The 23,305-nt window shown below is 44.9% G+C and overlaps 1 protein-coding gene across 1 annotated transcript in view; it reads right to left on the bottom strand.

The window, feature by feature from the left end:
• The window catches only part of ITK (IL2 inducible T cell kinase), a 40,329-nt gene extending 18,275 nt beyond the window's left edge, over positions 1 to 22,054 (bottom strand). Inside the window, exons 1-3 of the mRNA XM_065408998.1 lie at positions 21,917 to 22,054; positions 4,121 to 4,225; positions 577 to 658 (exon numbers count right to left, since the gene is read on the bottom strand). Of these exons, the coding sequence (XP_065265070.1) occupies positions 577 to 658; positions 4,121 to 4,225; positions 21,917 to 22,054 (325 nt within the window). The remainder of the gene's footprint in view (positions 1 to 576; positions 659 to 4,120; positions 4,226 to 21,916) is intronic.
• Positions 22,055 to 23,305: the final 1,251 nt, after the last annotated feature.

Genomic DNA, 23,305 nt, shown 5'->3' with positions numbered 1-23,305 from the left:
CCTTATCGCAAGCACTGTGGTCCTTTCGCATTGCAGTGCTCACCGCACTTTCACTGCATAATCAACACAATGATCCCAACAAATATAAGAGGGAAGGAAATAAATACAAGAGGAGAGGGAAATATAAGCCATCCACAAATAAACCTCCCAATAACGACTTCTTTAGGAAGATTGTTATTCAAACAAAGAGTCCTAACTGTGGTTGAAAGATTTTCTACACACCAAAAACTCTCTTTATATATACAAAAAAAAAAGTAATCAAGTAAAATACCCCCTTTCCCCCCAGCATAAGAAGAATCAAGGTTAGGACAATGTATTAATTAACTAATGTTGCCAGTGAGATCCAACCAAAACCTCCCCATGCACCAACTTTTCCAAGGGCTGCTGAAACGATGCCCCTAAAATTTGCCACCATGCTGTATAACCACCTGCACAAGTGCTGTTCTGCATGTGCAAATATAAGGCATTTGACTCCCTCTGAGCTGTCATTTTTGTCTAGTCTCTGGCTACTGAGGAAGCGGGGTTGGAATAGTGACTTCGGAGATTCGATTCGATTGCGCACAGGACTAAGGTTACCTTCTTTCAGAGTAAACACCCATCTTTGCCGGCTCTCTCGATCGGGTGCAAACACATACAGCAGGTAGTTGTCATGAAGAACCTGGTGAGGGGACCAGAGAAGCAAGCCAGTGATTAGAAACAGCTCCTGCTGTCTTTCGTATCCAGGGGAACTCAAAGCACCTCACATACCAATGAGTTACATACCAGTAGTGCCGTGACTATGTAGGCAAATGTGACAGCCACCGTGTTCTCAGAAATGGCTCATAATCCCAAGGGAATCTAGCACCTTGGTTTGTTTATTTAAAATTGATAGGGAATACTGGGCAGGAAAGAATTCAGCCCAGACATTCTTTGGGGTCAAGTTCTCTGCTGTGGAGGAAACACTAGTGAAATTAGTGTGGATCCAGCCACTTCCACCAGCAGACACTTTGGCCCTACATTTTCTATTTTCAACTTCTACTATTACTAACATTTGTATGGAAGCAGCATCCTTGTTTCTTAGCAGTGTGTCTGTTCATGCAGTTTATCTTCACCTGAAATCCTAGAGCCAAATTCTGCTCTCACTTGTACCAGTGTATATTCTGAGCAACTCCATTGAGTTCAATGGGTCTACTCGGGATTTACTCCAGTGTAATTGAGCAGAATTTGGCTCTAGTATTTTGGATGGGAAATAAGCTGCAGAAGCAAGAGAACTACTAGGAAACAAAGATGCTGTTTTCATAAAGTTGTCCCTACTTCTGAACAAATGTGGGAAGAGAAATGCTGAGCATTCATGACATTTAAGCAAATAGGGTAAAATTTTCCAAAGCAGCCAAGGGATTTAGGCTCCTAGTCTCTAAATAGAGACTTCTGTGAGATGTCAGCTGGTCCTTACACACTATCCCCAGTCGTATGGGAGGAATGGTGAGAGTTTATAACTGTTATTTTAAAGAATCAATCCCTCTGTTGATCCCTTCGTCCTGACGCTTTTTAGCACATACATGCGTACACACATACACACCCAAGTTCTGTGCAGCTGTGGAAACCCTGAATTATTCCCTTTACATTGATGAATTATAACCTTTCTAAGAAAAAATAGAAAAAAGGCATATCTCCTGCTCCCTCTGAGGTATTCTTCTGTTGATGGGTGCTGATCTGTCTTGTACAGTTGCTTGGATAAGTTGCTTTTTCAAACCTGCAGCAAACTTCTGAAGTGTGCAAAAAAAATAATCATCCTGTACAATACAGGCCGTATTGCACTGTGCTGCCTCATGTAACAAGCCACAGGAAGATACAAAACCATTGGTGGTTCCATAGCAGTTCTACAGCAGGATACAGCTGACTTTTTTTTTTTAATGTGCTCTTACAGAACACTACAGAACTATCTCCGGGGCAAAATTCAGACATGCTATTAGCAGGTGCAACTTCCATGTGTCGTTCACATCACGTATGAAGTTTGTCACATATCTCAAAAGGAGTTCACCTGTTTTCTCTGCAGAGCGAATCCAGCTTTCTACCCCAGCTTTATTTTATTTTTTAAGCAATATGGCCACATACAAGAATTCAGATGAAAGAAACAGATCGAAGGGTTTGTTTCTTTTTAAATATTGGTGTTTCCAGGAAACAATTCCAGGTTTAATTCTGGGCCATGCTCCAGTGACGCAAAGAAACTGGAAGCTGGTGAATATCCCCAGCCTGTGGCAGCTCCCAGATGGCACAGAGCTGGTGTAGCTGTTGTTAAGCGCTCCAGGTAAAGAGCCTCACACCAGAAGCCATTTGCAGTGCACAACACCAACTTCTCTTGGTCCTAGAAAATATCTGAACAAGGCTGTATCTTTCTGAGGACCTGGCGCTTTATCTGGTAACTGTCTATGTAAAGAGCACTCCTGTAACAGCCAGCCCTCAACAGTTCTCAGCACCGTGGGCCTCATTGGTAGAAAGGGGCTTAGCATTCCAGTGGGGCCTTGATTTGTGGGTGTTGGACAGACACTCATCTCCCGCTGATTTCAATCCGAGCTGCGGGTACTCAGCCCCTCTGAAGATAAAGCCCCCAGTTTCTAAGGTTGGGCACCTATAAAATGAAGCCGCTATTGGAGATGTGAGCTGTGTAACGTCTCTACGGTCGCAAAGTGAGTCTGCGGCACAGCTGGGATCTTCTGATCCCAGTCCTGTGCTGGGAGTTAATTGCTCCCCCTTCTTATATCCCTATGAGCTGGTGTACTCCACGGCTCAAAACAGGGGCACTTCACCCATTGTGAACAAAGCCCTCTATACAATTATTAGTCAATAAGGCATATGATAAATGTGCATTCTTAGTGTTTAGATTAATGTGCTAGAAATTGATCTATAATCTACATTAGGAATACATCATTGTCAACCCCAAATGTTCAAAATCATGAGTCAGCCCCCCAAATCATGAGCTTTTATGTAATAAGAAATTTTGGGTTCTTTTTCTTTTCTTTCTGTAGGATGCGTTGGGGGGGGGGTCACATTTTCAAGCTTTTCTCTGCAACTGTGAGGCCTAGAAATGTACTTAATAAACAAGTCAGATGAGATGTTCCTGTATTCACTTGCCTCCAGAAGCTGTGGCCTTAAGAAAAAGGCCAAATATCATGAGATTTGTGATAAAATTGCGAGAGTTGGCAACTTGGGTAACAGAGCCAAATGGGAATTCTAAACGGAATAACCACCTAACACTATGGAATTTCTAGTTTGATGGAAAGGTAAATGTATCTTTGTAGACTAGAGAATATGTTTTCTCCATTCTCTTCCCTCGCACTGTCTCCTCTTGGTCCTTCTACAATCTCACCACTGTTTACCTAAAAGCCTTCTCCATTAGTGCTCCTCCCATCTGGAACAGCCTTCCTGCACGTCTCCTATTCACCGAGGGCCTGCTCTAAAACCCACAGAAAGTGGGGTGATTCACTACTAGTGAGGGTGATTAACCACTGAAACAAATGACCAAGGGACATGGATTGCCCCTTCTGCTCCCCCCAACACTTGTTGGCTTCAAATCAAGATTGGATGCTTTTCTGGAAGAGGCTTTAGTCAAACACAAGTGATTAGGCTCAATACAGGAATAACTGGATTAAATCCTGTGTCCTGTGTTATACAGGAGGTCAGACTAGATGATCTAATGGTCCCTTCTCGCCATAAAGTCTATGTATTTGTGTAGTCCAGTGGTTTTCAACCTTTTTTCATTTGCGGACCCCTAAAAAATGTCAAATGGAGGTGAGGACCCCTTTGGAACTCTTAGAGAAAGTCTATGGGCCCCCATAAGTCTGCGGACCACAGGTTGAAAACCATTGTTCTACGGTAACAAAAACCTTTCACAGACCCCTTAGACATGATCTGCAGCACTCCAGGAGTCTGCAGACCACAGGTTGAAAACCACTGATGCGGTCAATGGAAAGACTCGGTCTTCAATTCTCTATTTCTTTTCACATCTTAGCTGAAAGCATATCTATTCCCCCTTACATTCTCCCTTTGCTATTATATATCACTGCCACGCTGTTAGTTTACCTCTACATACATTTTGAGCTAGTTTCTGTGAAAGCAATATCATTGGTATAGGCAGACTTACCTGGAAAGGATATTTATAGTTACAGGGAATTGTGATGTCACTTTTCACAATTTCAACGCATTTGATCCTGGACAGTTCAATGGAGCCCTTCAAAGTTCTTTTTTTCTGAGAGAAAGAAAAGTATTTGGTTATGAATTCTGATTTGGCTAATTAAGATTAATTGAGTAATTAGGCAAAGGCTGATTGTGAAGTCAAGGCAGGTTGGTCATTTACTTTAAAGGAGTAGGATCAAAACCTTTTGTTTGAAAAGTACATTGAAAAAGTAAAGGGCTGAACACAGCATTATAGAGTTGGTCAAACTTTTTTTGCTGAAACATTTTTTCTAGAAAAAATGGCTTTTTTACCAAACCAAAATATGTTAATGAAAATTTTCATTGTGCTAGAAATTTTCTAATTTTACACTGAAAAACGAAAACTGGAAAAATTTTCAATAAAAATGTTGGATTTCAGTTCAGCTTTTGGTAGAAATTTTAGGGGTTTGGTTTTCAAAAACTGAGCATATTTACCAAAAATGGAATATTTTACTGAAATTGGTTTTCAAAAACCAAACATTTTTCCATTTGGGTTTTCAGTTTTTGTCAAAAATAAACAATTGTTTTTTACAAGAAATCTTGAAATAAACATTGTTTTTCAAAATTTCCTTTAAAAACTAATTTTTCTGACCAGCTCCAGTGTACTATTGTTCATTGGAAAACACTAGATAGATAAATAGGCTTGGAATGGGGAAGAAAAAGGGATCCCCAAGAAAATGTTTGCTCGAACTCCTAAAAGCAAAATGGTTGCATTTCAACAGCTCTGTTAATTTCTTTTCCACTAATCATCACTCAGCATTCATGATCAAGTTGTCTGCAGCTTCACAAGTGAGACTGATTAGAAAAACATCAGTGTCCCGTAGACAGGACCTAATTAGATGCCTGTTATGTAGTGCATTCTTCTGAAGGATTCAGTACAAAAACATTTGCTCTTCGGAAGCAAAACTCGTTTCCTGTTTTGATTCTTCTTCAGCCGGGATTAAACATTGTAGCTCTCTTCCAGCTCAGATCTGCGATGACAAAAGCCCGCAGTGCTTCAAGAACACCATGTTGCAAAGGGCTTTTGCTTTTCTAAAGCAACCTGTAGCTTTGATCAACGTGCTGACAAATGGGCTTGTGAGACTATTTTGTATCTTTTGTTACACTGCTACCTTTCAGCTGCCTACCTGTGTATCATTTCAGCGAAGCAGATAATGCAGCTGATCACAAAGGGTGAGGTTCATCCTGTGCACAAGGCCCCACTCTGGCCTCACTGCTCAGGAGTAAATTTCAGCCATTTATTCACAGTCATGAAGAATGAGAAGAGAAGAACAGTACCACTCTCCCTGGCTTTGCTGAGACCTTTGTCATGGCCAGCAGAGCTAATATAGACACTACTTACAATGTAACTCAGCCGATGGTTACACTAGCCGGCTTTTGCTGAGGTCAGGAGTGTGAAGAGGTGTGATCCCTGACTGACAGAGCTGTGCCTGCAAAAGCCTCTAGCACAGGTGCAGTTATACTAGGGTGACCAGATGTCCCGATTTTATAGGGACAGTCCCGATTTTTGGGTCTTTTTCTTATATAGGCTCCTATTACCCCTCACCCCCTGTCCCGATTTTTCACACTTGCTGTCTGGTCACCCTAAGTTATACTGACAAATCTGCCCTTTTGTGGATAGTTTGTTTCGCTCACGGGGGCGGGGGGTGCTGGGCTGAGCTATAGTTGGTATTTTGATATATTCCCAAAGGGAGCGCTTCCCCAACATGACTAAACCAGCAAAGCCTTCCAGTGTAGACACAGCCTCACGCAGGACACGGATAACTCTAAACTTCACATGGGCTCACTTCACCCCACTTCTCTCACCTGCTGCCTCTTTCCTTTCATTCTCGCCTATTTATTCCTCTGCCTCAGTCTCCCCTCCACAGCAGCAGATCACTCTTTCCTTCGTGCTGCCCCTGGGACCTTATCCCGCTCCCAGGAGCCACTAAATTGCTTATAGCCTGTAAAAACCTTCCATTTTGTTTTAGCCCAGAGCTGACACTAAGTCCTCCCTCACCTTATTATCTTGACATCTGAGGCCATAACCACAAGTCTTTCGGAGCCAGTGTTTTCTGGTCATGTACTCTGCCTTTTGTTTGAGGTACAGCAAATTGATTTGTGTTGATACCTTTCCTAGCTGTGGGGAATAGGGAGAGTGAAGCCTTTGTGTCGAGCTGTGTCCCTGTCCTACAGTCCTCATCACCTGTCATGTGCATTTCAACAACTAAGTGCCCGGGGGTTCCTCAAACAGACCGGGAATTGGACTGAAGAAGGCAATTACAGTCCTGCCGCAGCACAAACCACTGGAACAAACCATGCCCGATCGAGCAACGGGCCTGGAAGCTAAACACAGCCCTGACTTGGTGATGCCCGATTGCACACTAATCTCACAAAAGCAACGGTGCCATTTTGCAAAGAAAAATAAAAAGCCTCTTTAAAGTGGTCTCAGAAAACCTCAGTGTTTCCTTCCAAAAAAGGGCCAGACAGCTGAAGTAAAACATGCCCATAGCTTTCTGTTTGCTATTCTCAGCCTGCCTATGTTATAATTACATACATGGGCAGCATCTTTCTGGGTCGTCAGTTCCTTTTCCTTATTTTAGCTAGTTTGTCCTAAATACTTCAGTGTCTACTGCACGCTTTCCATCAATACTTATCCAGGCACAATAGTACACTGCGGCCACATACCTAGGTGAAGTATAACATGTTGCAAATGAACACGTACAGCATTATTGATTTTATTTAATTATTGGCTGAAGGGCGCTCGTGAAAGTCAGGGACTAACAGCACTGGACAGGATCAAGCACAGCACAAAGCTTCCATGCACCACGCTCCTAATCTGCATTATTCCTGCTACTCCCAGATCATAGAATCATTGAATCATAGGGTGGGAAGGGACCACAGGAGGTATCTAGTCCAACCCCCTGCTCAAAGCAGGACCAATCCCCAACTAAATCATCCCAGCCAGGGCTTTGTCAAGCCTGACCTTAAAAACCTCTAAGGAAGGAGATTCCGCCACCTCCCTAGGTAACCCCATCTCCACTGATTTCACAGGATTCTGTGGTTGTTGCCAGGGCAAGTAGGAGTGTGTTGAGTTCTAGCTCACTCTTTGGGGTTTCAAGCTATGGCCCCAATCCAGCAAAGCATTTAACCACATGCTTAACTTTAAACCTCTGTTTGTCTGTTACAGGGTGACTGGCCCCTTTAAGAGGGAGCTGGGTTCAATGCACCTGTCTCCCAACGGGGCTTAAGAGAGGGTATCTAGGCCATAGAGAGGGATAGGAAGGGCTGGTGAAAGCTCAGAAGGAAAGGAGAGGCATACTGGAGCAGCTGGTGAGAGCTATGGGGAGTGAGCTCCAGGAGACAGTGCACTCCTGATGATGAGCGACAGCGCAGAGAGTTTAAAGTTGTTGGTGTGCACTGGCCAGTTGAGGAACCCTGCTGAGCTGCAGGTGGGCTCATGAGGAGGCCCCTGGGCAAAGGGGAGGAACTGGCTTGGTCAGGGGAAGCTGAGCCTGGAAACAAGAGGGCAGATGCTGGAGACGAGATCCCAGGAGCAGCGGTAGGACTCACAGGCAAGGGAGCCTGGGGAGTGGAACACTGTGGGGAGCTCTCCTGACTTGGCGGCAGTGGTAGCAAGTTGTTGGTAACTCGCAGGTGGGCAGCCTGGACAGTGGAGCCCTGGAACAAGGGCAAAGAAACTGTGAGCAGCGTGGAAAGCGGCTCTCGGGTGGGGAACCAGGCAATGATCTCCCTGGAAGGGGCACACCTAACTGCTGTGACTGTCCCTGTTGTGCTTTGGGGTTTTGAGAGAACAGTTTGATCCTGAGGGTTCTGCGGCTTACTGAACGTGTCCATGAATTAATTCTGCCCAGAGGTGGCTCTTTGGGTTGGACACGGAGAGACTTTATTCCTTTCTAAGGGGGAATGAAGGGGAAACTGAGGCAGCTGTCCAGTTTACTAGAGGGGGGCGCTTTGAGGTAGAGGCCCACCCTGCGACAAAGTCCCACTGGAGTCAAGAACATGAAGCAGGTGCTTAAAGTTCAGTGCTTTGCTGTACCAGGGCCTGTGTCACTTCAGCGACACAAGAATCCAGAAATAGTGGTGAGAAAGTTTTGTAATGAAACCCAAAGCCAAGCGTCGCTCAGCTCCATTTGGGGTTTTGTGGAGAGTGCGAAATTTGCTTATGTGAAGGAAAGTGTCACTGATCTCAAAGGGGTGAACCCTCCCTGCTGGGCTCAGCCTGAGTGGCCAGAGTAGGGTCTTGCAGTGTTGGTGGGAGGCCAGAATATTCCCCTGGGCCCTGGATCTGCACTGCTACCAGCCCACCCCTGTTCCTGTCCTGCTTCCAGCGCCCTGTACTTTGGGACTGAGAGGGATGCATGCAAGGCGTGCAGATCCCTTGCCAGGTACCTCAGAGCCTGCGCCCTCATGCTGCATCTGGGGCCCTGTGGTACCTGGCTGCCTGGAGGGGCAGGATTCACCTCCACAGCAGCAGAGGTTGACTTGGTTTGGTGGTTCCATTTCCATCAGAAAATCAGCCCTCCCACAGGGCTCCTTTGCCGCTGGTCACTTTCTGAGAGGGTGGGCCAGGGGGCTTTTAGCTCTGCGTATCTGTCAGCTAAAGAGACTGGCCGGCTACTCAGCTCCCTCTGCCCACCTGACCGGTTCCCTCTGCCCACCTCTTTGAGGATCATCCCTCAGACAATCTCAGGTAAGTGGTGACAGAACCAGAAAACATTCTCGTTGCTGTTGGATGATGGGCCCTTTAAGTTCTCTCAGAGGCTAAGTAAACCCGTACTGAAGTGTTGTTAGGAATCCTTGACCTTTAGGGTATTGTCTACTGCAATAAAAAACCCGGGTCAGCTGACTCGGGCTCTTGGCGTTCAGGATACAGGGCTAACAATAACAGTGTAGACGTTTCGGCTAGGGCTGGAGCCTGGGCTCTGGGACCCACCCACCTCGTGGGGTCTCAGATCCTGGGCTCCAGCCAAGCCCAAATGTCGACACTGAAATTTTACAGCCCCTCAGCTTGAGTCCCGAGAACGCAAGTCAGCTGACCCACGCTAGCCGCAGCTGTGCTGAGGGTCTTCCATTGCAGTGTAGACGTATCCTTAGAGTCTGGCTAAAGATGTAACTCAGCAGCAGCAGCAACACTGAGGAAGGGATTCCCATACCTGCCGCTGAAGAACGAATGTGGCTGGGTTGCCTTCTCTCCAGGAGATGCCTGGGGTCTGGGAGAAGAAGGCCTCCTGGACAGCCTCCCAAAAGAGGAAATGGGGTGGAGTAGTCCAGCAAGATAACCCTGTGAAGACCCAGGGGAAGGTAAAGGGCCACAGAAACTGGAGGTTGGGTGGGGACAGTGACAGAGGGGGAAAGACACGAAGATGACAAGGGGAGGTGGGGCAGAGTCTGCATGGACGCGTCACAAGTCGTGTAGCCAAATAAAGTTCAGGTGAGAGCTCAGGGCCCGCTGGGAGGCAGAGGGGGCACTTGAGGCTATTTCATGGCGCTCACCTGGTTCAAATGGTTCTATCAGAACCATTGCCTTGAGTTTTTTCTTCTGACAAGCAGAAGCTGAGGGTGGTGGGTTTGAAAACCATATGAACTGGACACCCCCATAAGATTCACTGAGGCGAACGGAAACCGGTGGGTTCACCCAGCCCTGCACAATTCATCTGCATAGCTTGCAAGGCTGAGGGCACAGCACTCCTCACTGGTTCCCAGAAAGGCGCCCACTCAGAGCAACCCAGCCCACCAGCATCCCTGGTCCCAGAGCTGTGCAAAAGGTGCACTGGGACCCTGGCAGGGTCTCCCTTCCACACAGCCATGTGGCCTTTGGGAAAGAAACTGCAGGCAGGAGCCAGCCAGAGACTGAAGCTGTGGGAGCAATTTAAGCAGGGACCACCAGACACTGATCATATTTCCTGAAGTTCTGACTGGACTTTCTCTGCTGTGGGCTGGTTGGCTGTTTGCTCCAGACCCCTTCTGCCCAGTCTCCCTCTGTCCCCTCACCCTGCTTCCTTCCCTCGCCTTTTCTGTTAGCTACCCCCCGCCTGACTAAACCCCAGCCCCCCACAATAAAAACCAATGCACTAACATGCTGTTTGCCGCCATTACACTGATCGCTCGGCTTGTATCTTACATTCCTTCCCCCTGTCCTTGGCTGTGTCTGTTTAGACTGTAAGTTCTTTGGGGGAAGGACTGCTTGCTGTTCTGTTTGTACAGCATCTAACACAGTGGGGCCCCAATCTTGGCTGGGCACTTGAGACACTACTGTGAGCACATGATTGATTGATTAAGGGGGACGTTAATTTACTGCTACCTGTAAGATAAAGATACAGAAATTACTTCTCAACACTGACTTCCAAAACGTTTCCCTGGCATAAAGCTTTTAACTCCCTTTCCCCCAACTGTCACTGTCTATATTTAGGTTTCAGAGGGGTAGTCGTGTTAGTCTGTATCAGCAAAAACAACGAGGAGTCCTTGTGGCACCTTAGAGACTAACAAATTTATTTGGGCATAAGCTTTCGTGGGCTAAAACCCACTTCATCAGATGTGTGGAGCGGAAAATACAGTAGGGAGGTATAAATACACCGCATATGAAAAGATGGGAGTTGCCTTACCAAGTGCGGGATCAGTGCTAACGAGCCAATCCAATTAAGGTGGAAGTGGGCTATTCTCAACAGTTGACAAGAAGGGGTGGAAATCATTTTTGTAGTGCGAATGAGGCCAATGTAATCAAATGGCCCATTTCAAACAGTTGACAAGAAGGTGTGAGTATCAGCAGGGGAAAATTAGTTTTTGTAGTGACCCATCCACTCCCAGTCTTTATTCAGGCCTAATTTGATGGTGTCCAGTTTTCAAATTAATTCCAGTTCTGCAGTTTCATGTTGGAGTCTGTTTTTGAAGAATTGCCACTTTTAAGTCTGTTATTGAGTGTCCAGGGAGATTGACGTGTTCTCCTACTGGTCTTTGGTGTCAGATTTGTGTCCATTTATTCTTTTGTGTAGAGACTGTCCGGTTTGGCCAATGTACATGGCAGAGGGACATTGCTGGCACATGATGGCATATATCACATTGGTAGATAAATTTAGTTGAAGATATGAATTTGATTCTGGGTTCAAATGATCAGTAAAGACACTGCATGAAAGTCAATCATACTTAATTAACCATTCTGATGAGGAAGTGATTGGGATTCTCCACTGAGATCCGGCAAGGCTGGGGAATGCCAAGACACTCTCCCAGTCCAAGCCTGCCCTGTCACCTCTCCCTCCTTATCCCACCCAGCTGCTCTGGCTGTTCTCAGCATGTAGCAGCAGCAGCAGAAGCTAGAGTCTCCCACATTGTGGGTTTCTAGTGGTGAGACCAAAACAACTTGTTCTTTCTGTGAGGCAGCATGCAGCTATTGTGAGACAAGAAAAAGAAATAAACATGTGACGCCTGTATGCAGCTAGCACAGACTGTGCATGAAATACATTTTAGAGCAGCAATTAATAGTAGAATATTAACAATAGCAGCAGGCTGTAACTCAGCATCCACTGCAGACATGTTTAGATTCCCTCACCCTTCTAAAGCATGTTGTAGCTGGAGGTGGCATTGTCTTTTGATTTACATCTCTCTCTCTTATTAATGGTCATGTTAATTACACGTCTACCTCAAAGAGAGGGCAGAGCTCGCTGTGCAGTCCCCCGTTGATCCAATTTATTACTAATACTTAACCACTCCACATTATATGTAACATACAGATTTACATGTTGCCCTTCCTGTGTTAGCTGGGTTGTACGAACATTAAGTCAGGGAATCAGTTCTCTGACTGGTTGGAATGAACTTATCCAGTGTATCTAGAGTGCTGGTTGAACATCACTGAACTAATGAAGGAGTGCTATATGCTCCAGTCCATGGAAGCTTTGCCATGGACTTCAATATGGCCAGGACTTCACCCATAATGTGTTAGTGGTAAAGTGCAATTCTACTCCAAGGGAATTTTTAAAAATGGAATTGTGGGCTTCCACGTTCATTGCTTCTCAGTGGTGTCCATGTCCAATGCGGTCAGTTTTCAAGCACATTTTCTAACTGTCGATGCTGTAAGCTCAACCTGGGACCCTAACAGTCAAGCTGGGCTCTTTCCTTCAAATGCATCGTCCCCTGAAAGCAAGTTTCTGCAGGCCAAACTGTAGTTGTATAATTCTAGTTACACCTGTGGGACCCCATTGTGTAAACGAATGGAACTTGGTAAACAACTCTGTCCTTGATGCACAAGAAGGAACAGAGGTCACCTCTTTCTCTCCTAGCTCAGCTGGTTCTGCCGGGCTAACAGGAGTGAAAAGCAGAAAACAATTATTTTTGTCGGCAAAGTGAGCAGACGTGACTCTGAATGCACACAGGGAGCGGTAAGAAGGTGACATTTTTACATAGTCACTTCTCAGGGCACAACCACACTTTAAATTATTCTTGATCCATGTGCATCAAGGTTACCCAGTCACAACAGTACAACGGCATGTGTTGTTCCTGGGAGCATGTTTGGTCTGTGATAGCAGGAAAGCAGGAAGCAAAGGCTGAAATTAAAAATCGTGTCTACAGATGTATTTGTACCGGTTTTGAAAACGCTTGATAAGTGATTTGAAGTAGAGATGCCTGTCTCTCTGAACCCACAGAGGGAAGACAGGAATCCAAACTCACCTCTAGAAATGATACAGAAATATATATTGTATACATCCCTTGTTCTTATTGCTTTGTCTACAACAGTATATGTATATGCTTAATCCCAAAAGAAAAAGTTAGTAACATTCTATGACCATGGTAAATATTTATAAGATATAGTGTAGATATTACAATGGTGTAGAGACAGATAATGTACGTGCACAGCTTTCAAGATATTAGTCACTATTGAAGTGCGAAAGCATTATTACTAAGTAGGTAGGTCAATAGATAGAACATGCTAATGGGTCTATTTGTTCTTTAAAACCAGATTAATGTTGAACAAAAGCAGAGATCTTTCAGCTCATTTTAAATAACTTTACTAAGACCTGATCTAAATTATGACATTGTTATTTTAGGATGAAATGCTTAAGCCTTCAAAAATAGTGGAGGACCTGATGCAGCAGAGCACTTAAACATGTGCTTATCATTACGCACATGCGCAGTCCCACTGACGTCTATGAAACTAAACACGTGGTTTTAATGATAAGCATATGCTTTAGTGCTTTGATGGACTGGGACCCAATTCATCTTCCCCTTCAAGTGAGGATTTTGAACACGAAAAGCAAATGAAAAGTGTCTAATGCTCGCCCGAGGACTTTATAACGTTGTCTCAAGAAAAACTATAGTACTGATTTAATGCTTCAGAAATCCCCACCCACACCTAAAAGGGGAAAGTAACGCAGGATAAACAGGATGGGAGATAGAGAGAAGGGAAAGATGAGTGATCTCATAGGTTAAAGAAGATTTAGAAATGAGTGACATCGGAGACCTGGATTGGTGAACTGCAAAATAGAGCAGAAACCTGGATTATAAATGAAGGGGTATGGAGTGGGGACCCCAGAGAGCAAGAGGGGAACAAAAGAAGGAATTGCAGCACTCTGAGTCAGAATTCCTTCCCGGGGATTGTCCTGGGATGTTGCAATGCAGCTCACTCCATACACAGGCCACTGAGGAACAATTGAATTTAGCCTTCAGGATATTAGTTAAGGGAGCATCCTATACAGACATGTCATTTTAGTCAAGGACAGAAGCAAACAAATGCCCCTCATGAGCAAACTCAGGCACAATATTTCAATGTTCTTTTCAGTTACACGTAGGGTGACCAGATGTCCCGATTTTATAGGGACAGTCCCGATTTTTGGGCCTTTTTCTTATATAGGCTCTATTACTCCCCACCCCTATCCCGACTTTTCACATTTGCTGTCTGGTCACCCTAGTTACACGTAGTTCTTTCTGCAAGTCAAGTGACAAAATAAAATCCCAAGCCGCCACGCTCAGACCTGGATTTCTCAGTGGTAAGGGGTGGTCAGATCTGGGGCTTCGGTTCCAGTTCCTCTCCTGGTAAAATTAACATCAGGAGACCAGTGCTGTAGTGACAGCAAAAGGAAGTTGAGATCTGAGTTCTAAGAGCCACTCTGGTCATGTAAAGGAGCAGCTCTGGCTAGCCGGCTGCCTTGGGAACAACTGCAAATTCTGCACTGCTGGAAGGAAAGAGGCACCAAGTCCTTTGAGGATGGACTGAGGAAAATGGGGAAAAGGCCCCAATTCAGCAAGGAACTTAAACATGCAGCTAACTTTATGCATGTGAATAGTCCCTCTGATGTCAATGGAGCTACTGGAAATCCGGGCCATGAAAGGGATCCAGAGGGAAAGGGAAAAAAGCACAATGTTGCTCTAAGCATGCCTGGCAAACAGCATGTTTGTTAATTACTGGAATGTTTTTGTCCTGCAGGTGTCACGCTTTGGGCCTGATCCAATTGCCATGAAACTCAATGGAAAGACTTCACTGGGAGCTGGCCTGAGCAAATTCTGCTTAAAAATGGATGGTACAATATGGCCTCTGGTTTTCACACTGCTGCTTAGATCGACCTTCTCTGTCAGTAACCATGTCCGAAATGTAACATTACAGGACACTGTAAATAATAATTAGAAACCGCAGTGACGTCAATGACAACAATCCTGTTAATACATGTTATCACTGAGAGTTTGTGATGAAATTTATATCCTTGAATATTCCATTTATGTGGTTACTTTCCATCTAGTAGCACTGCTACATGCAGGGTTTTCATTATATTATTATTAGGGAATTAAGAAGTGCTGAAAGCTGGACTGGTGTCGCTGACAGATGATATTTGCCCTGGATTAAATATTTTGCCGCGACTTGGAAACGACGTTTTTTTATGAGGCATGTAGGGATTGTTTGATCAGAGCTGACCAATGGTCTGTCTAGTTCAGTATCCTATTTCTGACAGTGGACAGTCCAAATGCTTCAGAGGAAGGTGGAAGACATATCAGTGATGTTACTGAGATTTTGCATGAGACTCTGGGTTATTGTGCCTATACTTTGAGTTGCGTGATACGTTTAGCTTTTTAATACTCCGATATGGCTGTTTATTTGACACGTGAAAAGATGGTAACATGGCCAGTGTGTGCCAGTGCTGAGACATAGCTATCTGTCGTAGGAAATATTCCGTATAGCAGAACTTTCAATAAGTTTGTTATGGAATCTTCAATAGTTCTACTTACATTGGGATCAATAATTGTCTTAGCTGCTATGTTGTCCTCTGCTTTCCTGCTTGAGCGACAGCATCCTTCATTTTTGCTTTACTGTTCTGTTTTGTATTCTGATGTGTGTGGGACTTGGAGGTATTCTGTACGCGGAGTGCTTCAAACCATACAGTGCGTGCCAGTGTATCAACATCCCTTGGCACCAGATCTCCTCCACTGGTGTAAGCGGCAGGGCTGGGGACACGGATCTGGGCAATTGGGGCAGAAAAGGGGAGCATTGCCTCTGCTGCTCTATCTCCACTCCCCACAGACAATTGGAAGCCCCAGCAGGCACTCGGCTCTGCAGCTGTGGAGCAGGGTGGCCGGAGACTAGCCGCCCTTTGCTAGGTTGTCCCTCCAAGAATCTGCAGAGAATTACTTTAGTGCACCACACCGTGAAACACCCACCCCAGGAGTGGAGGGAACAGGGGCAGTTCTCCGTTAGGAAAGATGCACACATGCTGTTTGCTGAGCTCAGTGAAGACACTGAATCAGGGCAGCGTCCTCTATCGGAATTGAAACGTTTCATCTGAATGCAGATTAGAAAACATCGGAATAATAATAAATAACAAGAACGAGTTACAGCAGCACCTTCAGGCCCCCACAGGATCAGAGCCCGGTTGTGCTACGCGCCGTATGATGTATGTTTCATTGGGCTCGTCTCTATAAACTAGACCTTTGTGCAATTTTCCTTCCAATGTTAAATGTCATCTCTCAGGGGACAACGAAGTCTTTGATCAAAACAAATTCCATCCAAAAATCTCCCACTGTTGTGAAGTTACTTGCTGAAATTTTCACTGAGGATTAATGTGGTCGGCTTGCTGGCTGGCATCCCCATTACAGAAAAGGTGGGTTTACTTAGTTTAAATCCTGTGCGCCAGACCCTCGGCTGGCACCAACTAGCACAGCTCCACTGAAGGACTATAAATCAGGAGGAACTACAGGGAAGTCAACAGAGCCTCTGCTGATTTACACTAGATCTGCGCCTGCAACTCAACGCACTTAGCAAACAATGGGCTGATTCACCACTGCGTTACTCCAGCTTTGCAATGCTCTCGATCGGAGTTGGAGTTACATAGGCCTAAAACAGTGGTGAACCAGGCCCATAACCTTCCTTGCAAAGGTATGTTGGCTTTTTGACATTGAAAGTAAGCAATCCAATGCAAAGGCCGGCTTTATACCATAGAAACAGCCTCTTTCCCCGTTCTCATACTTTTGTTACTAATATAAGGGTGTTTTGTCCATTTGATAGCTGCTTCATAAAATAACCATTCATCTTCACATTTTTGCCTGGGCCAGATCATGCCCTCTTCTTAAAAACTGATGACCTGGTATGGATTCATGTTTCTATCTAACGCCTGATAAAACATTGTTCAGCTCCTCTTACTGATGTCCACATTATCTCTGATCACATCCATGGCAAATACAAACTGTTATGAAAGCACAAGGTCCTGTAAATACATGGAGATTTGTTGACTGGGAATAGGTGGTAGAATAGGAGATTGTGGAATCTCCTGTCATTGAAGGTTTTTAAGAACAGGTTAGACAAATCTGTCAGGAACGGTCTAGTTCAGGGGTTCCCAAACTTGGTTCGCGGCTTGTTCAGGGTAAGCCCCTGGCGGACCGCACCGCTTTCCGCAGCTCCCATTGGCCGGGAATGGCGAACCGCGGCCACTGGGAGCTGCAAGCAGCCGTACCTGTGGATGCTCAGGTAAACAAAGTGTCTCACGGCCCGCCAGGGGCATACCCTGAACAAGCCGCGAACCAAGTTTGGGAACCCCTGGTCTAGTTATTATGTAATCCTGCCTTGAGTGCAGGGACTGGACTAGATGACATCTTGAGGTCCCTTTCAGTCCTATGATTCTATGGTTCTAGGATGAAATTCAATAAAGGACAAATGCAAAGTACTCCACTTAGGGAGGAACAATCAGTTGCACACATACAAAATGGGAAATGACTGCTAGGAAGGAATACTGCAGAAAGGGATCTGGGGGTCATAGTGGATCACAAGCTAAATATGAATCACCATTCTGGGATGCATTAGCAGGAGTGTTGTAAGCAAAATGTGAGAAGTAATTCTTCCACTTGACTTCGTGCTTATAAGGCCTCAACTGGAGTATTCATCCAGTTCTGGGCACCACATTTGAAGAAAGAGGTGGAGAAATTGGAGAAAGTTCAGAGAAGAGCAACAACATTTATTAAAGGTCTAGAAAACATGACCTATGAGGGAAGATGGAAAAAACTGGGTTTGTTTAGTCTGGAAAAGAGAAGACTGAGCGGGAACGTGATGATACCAGATTTCAAGTACATAAAAGGTTGTTATAAGGAGGAGGGAGAAAATTGTTCTCTTTAACCTCTGAGAATAGGACAAGAAGCAATGGGCTTAAATTGCACCAAGGGCGGTTTAGGTTGGACATTAGGAAAAACTTCCTAACTGTCAGGGTGGTTAAGCACTGGAATAAATTGCCTAGGGAGGTTGTGGAATCTCCATCATGGGAGGTTTTTAAGAACAGGTTAGACAAACCCGTGTCAGGGATGGTCTAGATAAATGCAGGCGACTGGACTAGATGACCTCCTGAGGTCTCTTCCAGTCCTACGATTCTACCAGCAAGGTATCAGCAAATGAGGCAGAGATCCAGACTCTTCCATGAGTGCTTGCTACATGGACACTGTTTGTCAGAACATCCCTGGGAAGCAGTGCTAGTGTCCCCATTTTTACATCTGGGAAACTGAGGCACAGAGCAACTCATCCGAGGTCACATAGGGAGTCTGTGGCAGAGCAGGGACTTAAGTCCATGTCTACTGGGTCCCAGGCTTGTGCCCTAACTACTGCACCATCCTTCTGCTATATCTGCCTCGAGACCAGGGGCGCTGGAACAATTTGCATAGTGGGGGCGCTGAAAGCCATTAAACCAAACTGTAAACCCTGTGTCTAATGGTAATCACTTCAAGCCAGGGGGTGCGGCAGCACCCCTAGTTCCAGCACCTATGCTCTAGACAGGTGCCTAATCTGCTTAGGTGCTTTTGAAAATCCCACCATAGTCCGTGTCTACAAGCCCCTAAATAACTTTGAAAATCTGACCTTAAGGGAACATTTCTCAAGGGATTCACTTGTTTGCTTCCCTCTCAATAATGCAAACCTAGGGCCCAGCCATGCAAACATTTGCTCACATGAGTAACTTTAACCATGGGTGTAGTCTCATCAGACTTGTTAGGAATAAAGTTACTTACATGTGTTTGCAGGATTGGTCCCTAACACGAGTAACCTAAGTCACGGAAGTTGTTACAATGCACGCAATAGGACTACTCCCATCTGTACAGCTACTGACGTGCATAAGTAGTTGTAGGATCGGCCCTTAGCAACAAAAAATGTTGCTTTTAGAAGTGATTTGCGTACTATAATAAGGGAGCTTGTGATGGACTTCATGCGTCTATTATCACGGCTCTGCTTTATGCTAAGACAGCCATGCATTGTGCACTGTATAATGAATTTCAGAAAACACAGCCTCTTATTGTTGCTAGTTATTTTGGGGTTCATTCTCTGACTGATGTATGTAAATATCTTCCATTAGCATTGATGGCAATTGCGCACTCAGAGCAAGGGGAGAATAGAGCTTTCTGTCTCTGGAATGTTGTCTTATAATAGAAAAAGTCATTACGATTATTTGAAAAATTTGCCTTTATGGTGCCCATAACATTGGATACTGCTGACGGACTTCTCCCTGAATACTTCCTTGATGTAGTTACTTTCGTCCCTTTAACTGTCACAGCTTTGCTCAATGTCCTTTTATACTTGTGAGCATTGTAATACACAAAAAGGGCTTGATACTGCTAGGGGCTGGTTGGTTTGGTCTCAGCTCAGCAAAACATTTAAGGGCATGCTTAACGGTAAGTGTATGCAGTCCCGTTGAAATCTGTGGGACTACTTATGCACTTACAGTTAAACCCGTGTTTAAGTGCTTTGCTTGAGGTTAAGCATGTGCTTATTCCCGGCTGGATGGGGCCAGGATGCACAGTACCTTGCAGTGTTGAGCCCAAAGAGAGGAATAAACACACACAGTCAATCTTTGTACCACGCTTGTAGAGATGTTCTAGAAAAATCTCTGTTCATATTCATTGCCAAAGGATTACAATGAACATCTGAAGAGACCCTCACATTGAGGCATGTATTCATTGATTTCAGACGTTTGGTAAGCCATTGTGTCAGGCAGGTATTTTAATTCTAAACTGGCCCACCGCCTGTGAAAAGAATTGGTGGTGTCAGTCTAGTCCTTGGAAGACTGAGCAGACAAGCGAAGACTGAAAGGGTGTGTAGCATAGGCTTCAGGCCTAGAACTAGTCTCTCCGGAATGGAGACCGCAGGGCAATGCTGAAGGCTGTACAGGATTACAATCTTCAGAGCTATGGGTCCTTATCTGCACTAATGTCTTCTCCATTTTGCACCAGGGGGTTTTATTAACAGAATGGACCTGATATGATGGTTTACACTGGCACAAAACCAATGTAAATGTAGAGGAATTGGCCCTGTCAACACTGGTTCTCCACTTGCGAAGTAACTCCCTGCTCTCCATGTGTCAGTATATAATGCCTGCATCTGTAACTTTCACTCTATGCATCTGAAGAAGTGAGGTTTTTACCCACGAAAGCTTATGCCCAAATAAATCTGTTAGTCTTTAAGGTGCCACCAGACTCCTTGTTGTTTTTGTAGATTCAGACTAACACGGTTACCCCCTGATACAATGTAACACAGTGGAGTATCAGGCCCTACATTTATGGATATGTACATAGATGTATATACGAATAGCCGTGTGCACGTTGTATATACATGCCTCCAGCAGATAAACCTAGTGATAGACAGGGCCAACTCCTCAGCTGGTCTAACTCAGCATAGCTTCTTGACTTAAATGGAGCTATGTCAAGTTACACCCAGTGAAGCTCAGGTTCAGTATATTTAAATTTGAGGTAAGGTAAGCGCCTCAGCTCTTCGTGCCAAATATGCTGTAATTATCTTGGTAGACTCAGATTTTTGTAAACAGACATATTTTTGAAAATTTTGCTTCAATATGTTTATTGTAAGGGACCCTATACGTTGTCCCATTTTTGCCTCATCAGAGTTTCGGATGCTAGTGGGTAAAATTTTCAAAAGCACTTAAGTGACTACGCTTTTGTCCTACTGAAAGTCAATGGGTCTGATTTTCAAAGGCATTTAGGTGTCTAAAGATGCAGATAGATGCCTAATGGAATTTTCAAAAGTGTCAAACCAGGTTAGGTGCCTTTTAATGGAAGTTAGGTACCTAACTAACTTAGGCATGCAGGAGGATTTTGAAAAACACCTATCTGCATCTTTAGGCAACTAAATGCTTTTGAAAATCAGACCCAGAGAGACTGATGCTCCTAAATCACTTAGGCACATAAGAAAATTGTATCTGGTCTCACCATGCTAAGTAGTTGTAATGACATCCTAACTCTTCAAATGACAACATTTGGACCACAGCACAGATAGTCTCAGTCAAACTGAAATATATATCTTAGACAGCAATAATGTTTTTTATAATTTAAATATTGTATTTTTAAAAACACATGCATAATATGTTGCTTTAACGTATTCTTACAAATGCAAAAGAAATATGGCTGCGCAAACTGGAGAGAAACGACACTTATAAATAGCAATAAATGTTAACCTTAATGTAAAGTAACGTATTGGTATCCATGTTTGATGACCCCGGCAAACAAACTGAATAAGATTACAAATAGCGGATGAAGGAGCCTATCGTATACCCCTGTATGTACTAAAGGAGAAGGGGTGGGATTTTTGCTTTGATAAAAGCACTCATAAAGGTTACTAATGCACATTAGCTTCTAATTCTTTTCATAGTTATATTTAACAAATCAGGTATAGAGAGACATAGAGAAGTGTGCTTAGTTCGAGCATATCATATCCCTTCTTAAAGCCTACTCCCTAAAACAAAAGAACCTGTTAGAACCTGACAGTGGGAGTTTTCATTAACAAGCATTGGAATGGTCTCCTCGTAGAGAATCAACCTTTTGCTGTATATGAATAGCCAGTGAAAAAATGTGTTTGTCTTATTTTCCAAATGAAATTGAAATGTATAGCAGGAATCACTTTTATCCGATTTTATAACCTTGATCAGAATACGCCACCCACCAACAACAGTATCTATCTGAATTGCCCCGTATAGCATCTGTTAGACATCTTGTATGATGGCAGTTAGGTCAGATTTCTTTAAATTTCTTTGATAAAGCCAGGTTTGAGCCTCAATTCCTTCTACACACCAAACCACCACTGACCCATGTGGAAGTTTTGGGTAGGCAAGGAATGCAGTGTTGGGCCCTCAGCTAGTAGCTGGTTTGAGTAGACATTGCTGTAGACATTGCTGTACCAGGACCAGAAGTACTGGGTTAATGGGATTTAACAACATATGCAGTTTCCCCCTTCCTTTCAATACTAAAATGAGAGAGAAAATGGCTCACGTACCCCGTGGCGATGCTCAAAGTAAGCCAGCTTGGATTTGGTTAAAACAAAGAAGCGCATTTTAAAGTTGGAGGGAGAGGTCCTTCTCTTCTGCTGGGATTTTTTGATCAGCTGCTCTTCCAGGAGAACGCAATTATTCATTGTTCGGCAGGGCACGGTTCTCTTCCAGGACCCAGTTCGCCGGTCCCAGACCCGCTGCACACCTAGCACGAGTCCAGGAAAGAGTAACAAGAAGGAGGGTAGTTGATTTTTTTCACAAAAAAAGGTGTTCGAAAGGCAGCGTAGGTGCTTGGGGTCTTATCGTTCCATCTGTCATCTAGGCAGCGCTGTAAAGCTTCCTTTCTGTCAAAGCCACAACCACATCCTCTCCAAAGTCATCAAGTGAGCAGCACATGCTGAAAGATACTCTACAGTGAATGTTGTGGAAAAAAATAAATATTTGATGGGCACGCTTGACAAATGGGATCTTTAAGGATCAGGGATCAATAAAAAGATGGGGCGTGATTAGATACCTGGTCTAATCGGCGCCCACTTAGTAAAGACAGTGATACCTGCTTAGGGTATAATGGGCTAGACTGAAACAGCATCTTCTCTATGCCCTTGGGAGTATTTTACACATCCACGCTCCTGATCCAGATGGATGGAGCGGTCTGTGCTACCTACAGCCAGAGCCGTCCAGTCCAATGGACCGACCGGGGCAACTGCTCCGGTCCCCGTGCTCTGGGGGGGCCACATGCTTCGGGATGCAGGGTCCAGGGCGGCCTGGGGGAGGGGTTACCGGGGGCGGGGGCTGGTGCCGGCAGCAGCGAGCGAGCAACCCGCCCCCACCCCGGGAGGAGGCAGAAGCCGGCAAGAGGCAGACGGGGGCGGGGGCTTGGTGGGATGGGGGAGGGGCGGGGCCTTGGAGGAAGGGGGCGGGGCCTGGGTCAGAGGGGCGGGGTTGTTCAGGCCCCGCCCCCCTCGGGACTGCCCTGCCTACAGCCTGTCTGTTACCTCATGCACCGTACTTGGTGTTGGTGCCACACGTTTGAAGTATTTCAAAGACATTCCGTATGTAACTACAAAGCCTCTGGCATGTGAGCAGAAGGGACTTGCCGATCCCAGCAATTAAACCATGCTGTATAAATGAAGTTCCACTCATTCTATATGTTGAGCTGCTGTAAAAAGGAAATGTGTTTGTACCTTTTAAATATTGTCATGGATCATTACTGATAACAATAACACCGAGCGCTTTTCATCCGTAGAAATCAAAGCGCTTTGGGAGAAACTGAGGCACGGGGAGTTGAAATGACTTAACCGCTTACCGATTGCTGAATGTTCCAGATGTGACCTGGTGGGAGGCAGTTAATCTGATGCTGAATGTTCCAAGAAAGTTTAGGCAGAATATACATG

The sequence above is a fragment of the Emys orbicularis genome, chromosome 8, assembly GCF_028017835.1.
Source record: "Emys orbicularis isolate rEmyOrb1 chromosome 8, rEmyOrb1.hap1, whole genome shotgun sequence".
Classification (NCBI taxonomy): Eukaryota; Metazoa; Chordata; order Testudines; family Emydidae; genus Emys; species Emys orbicularis.
This window is presented reverse-complemented; position numbering and strand designations above follow the sequence as displayed.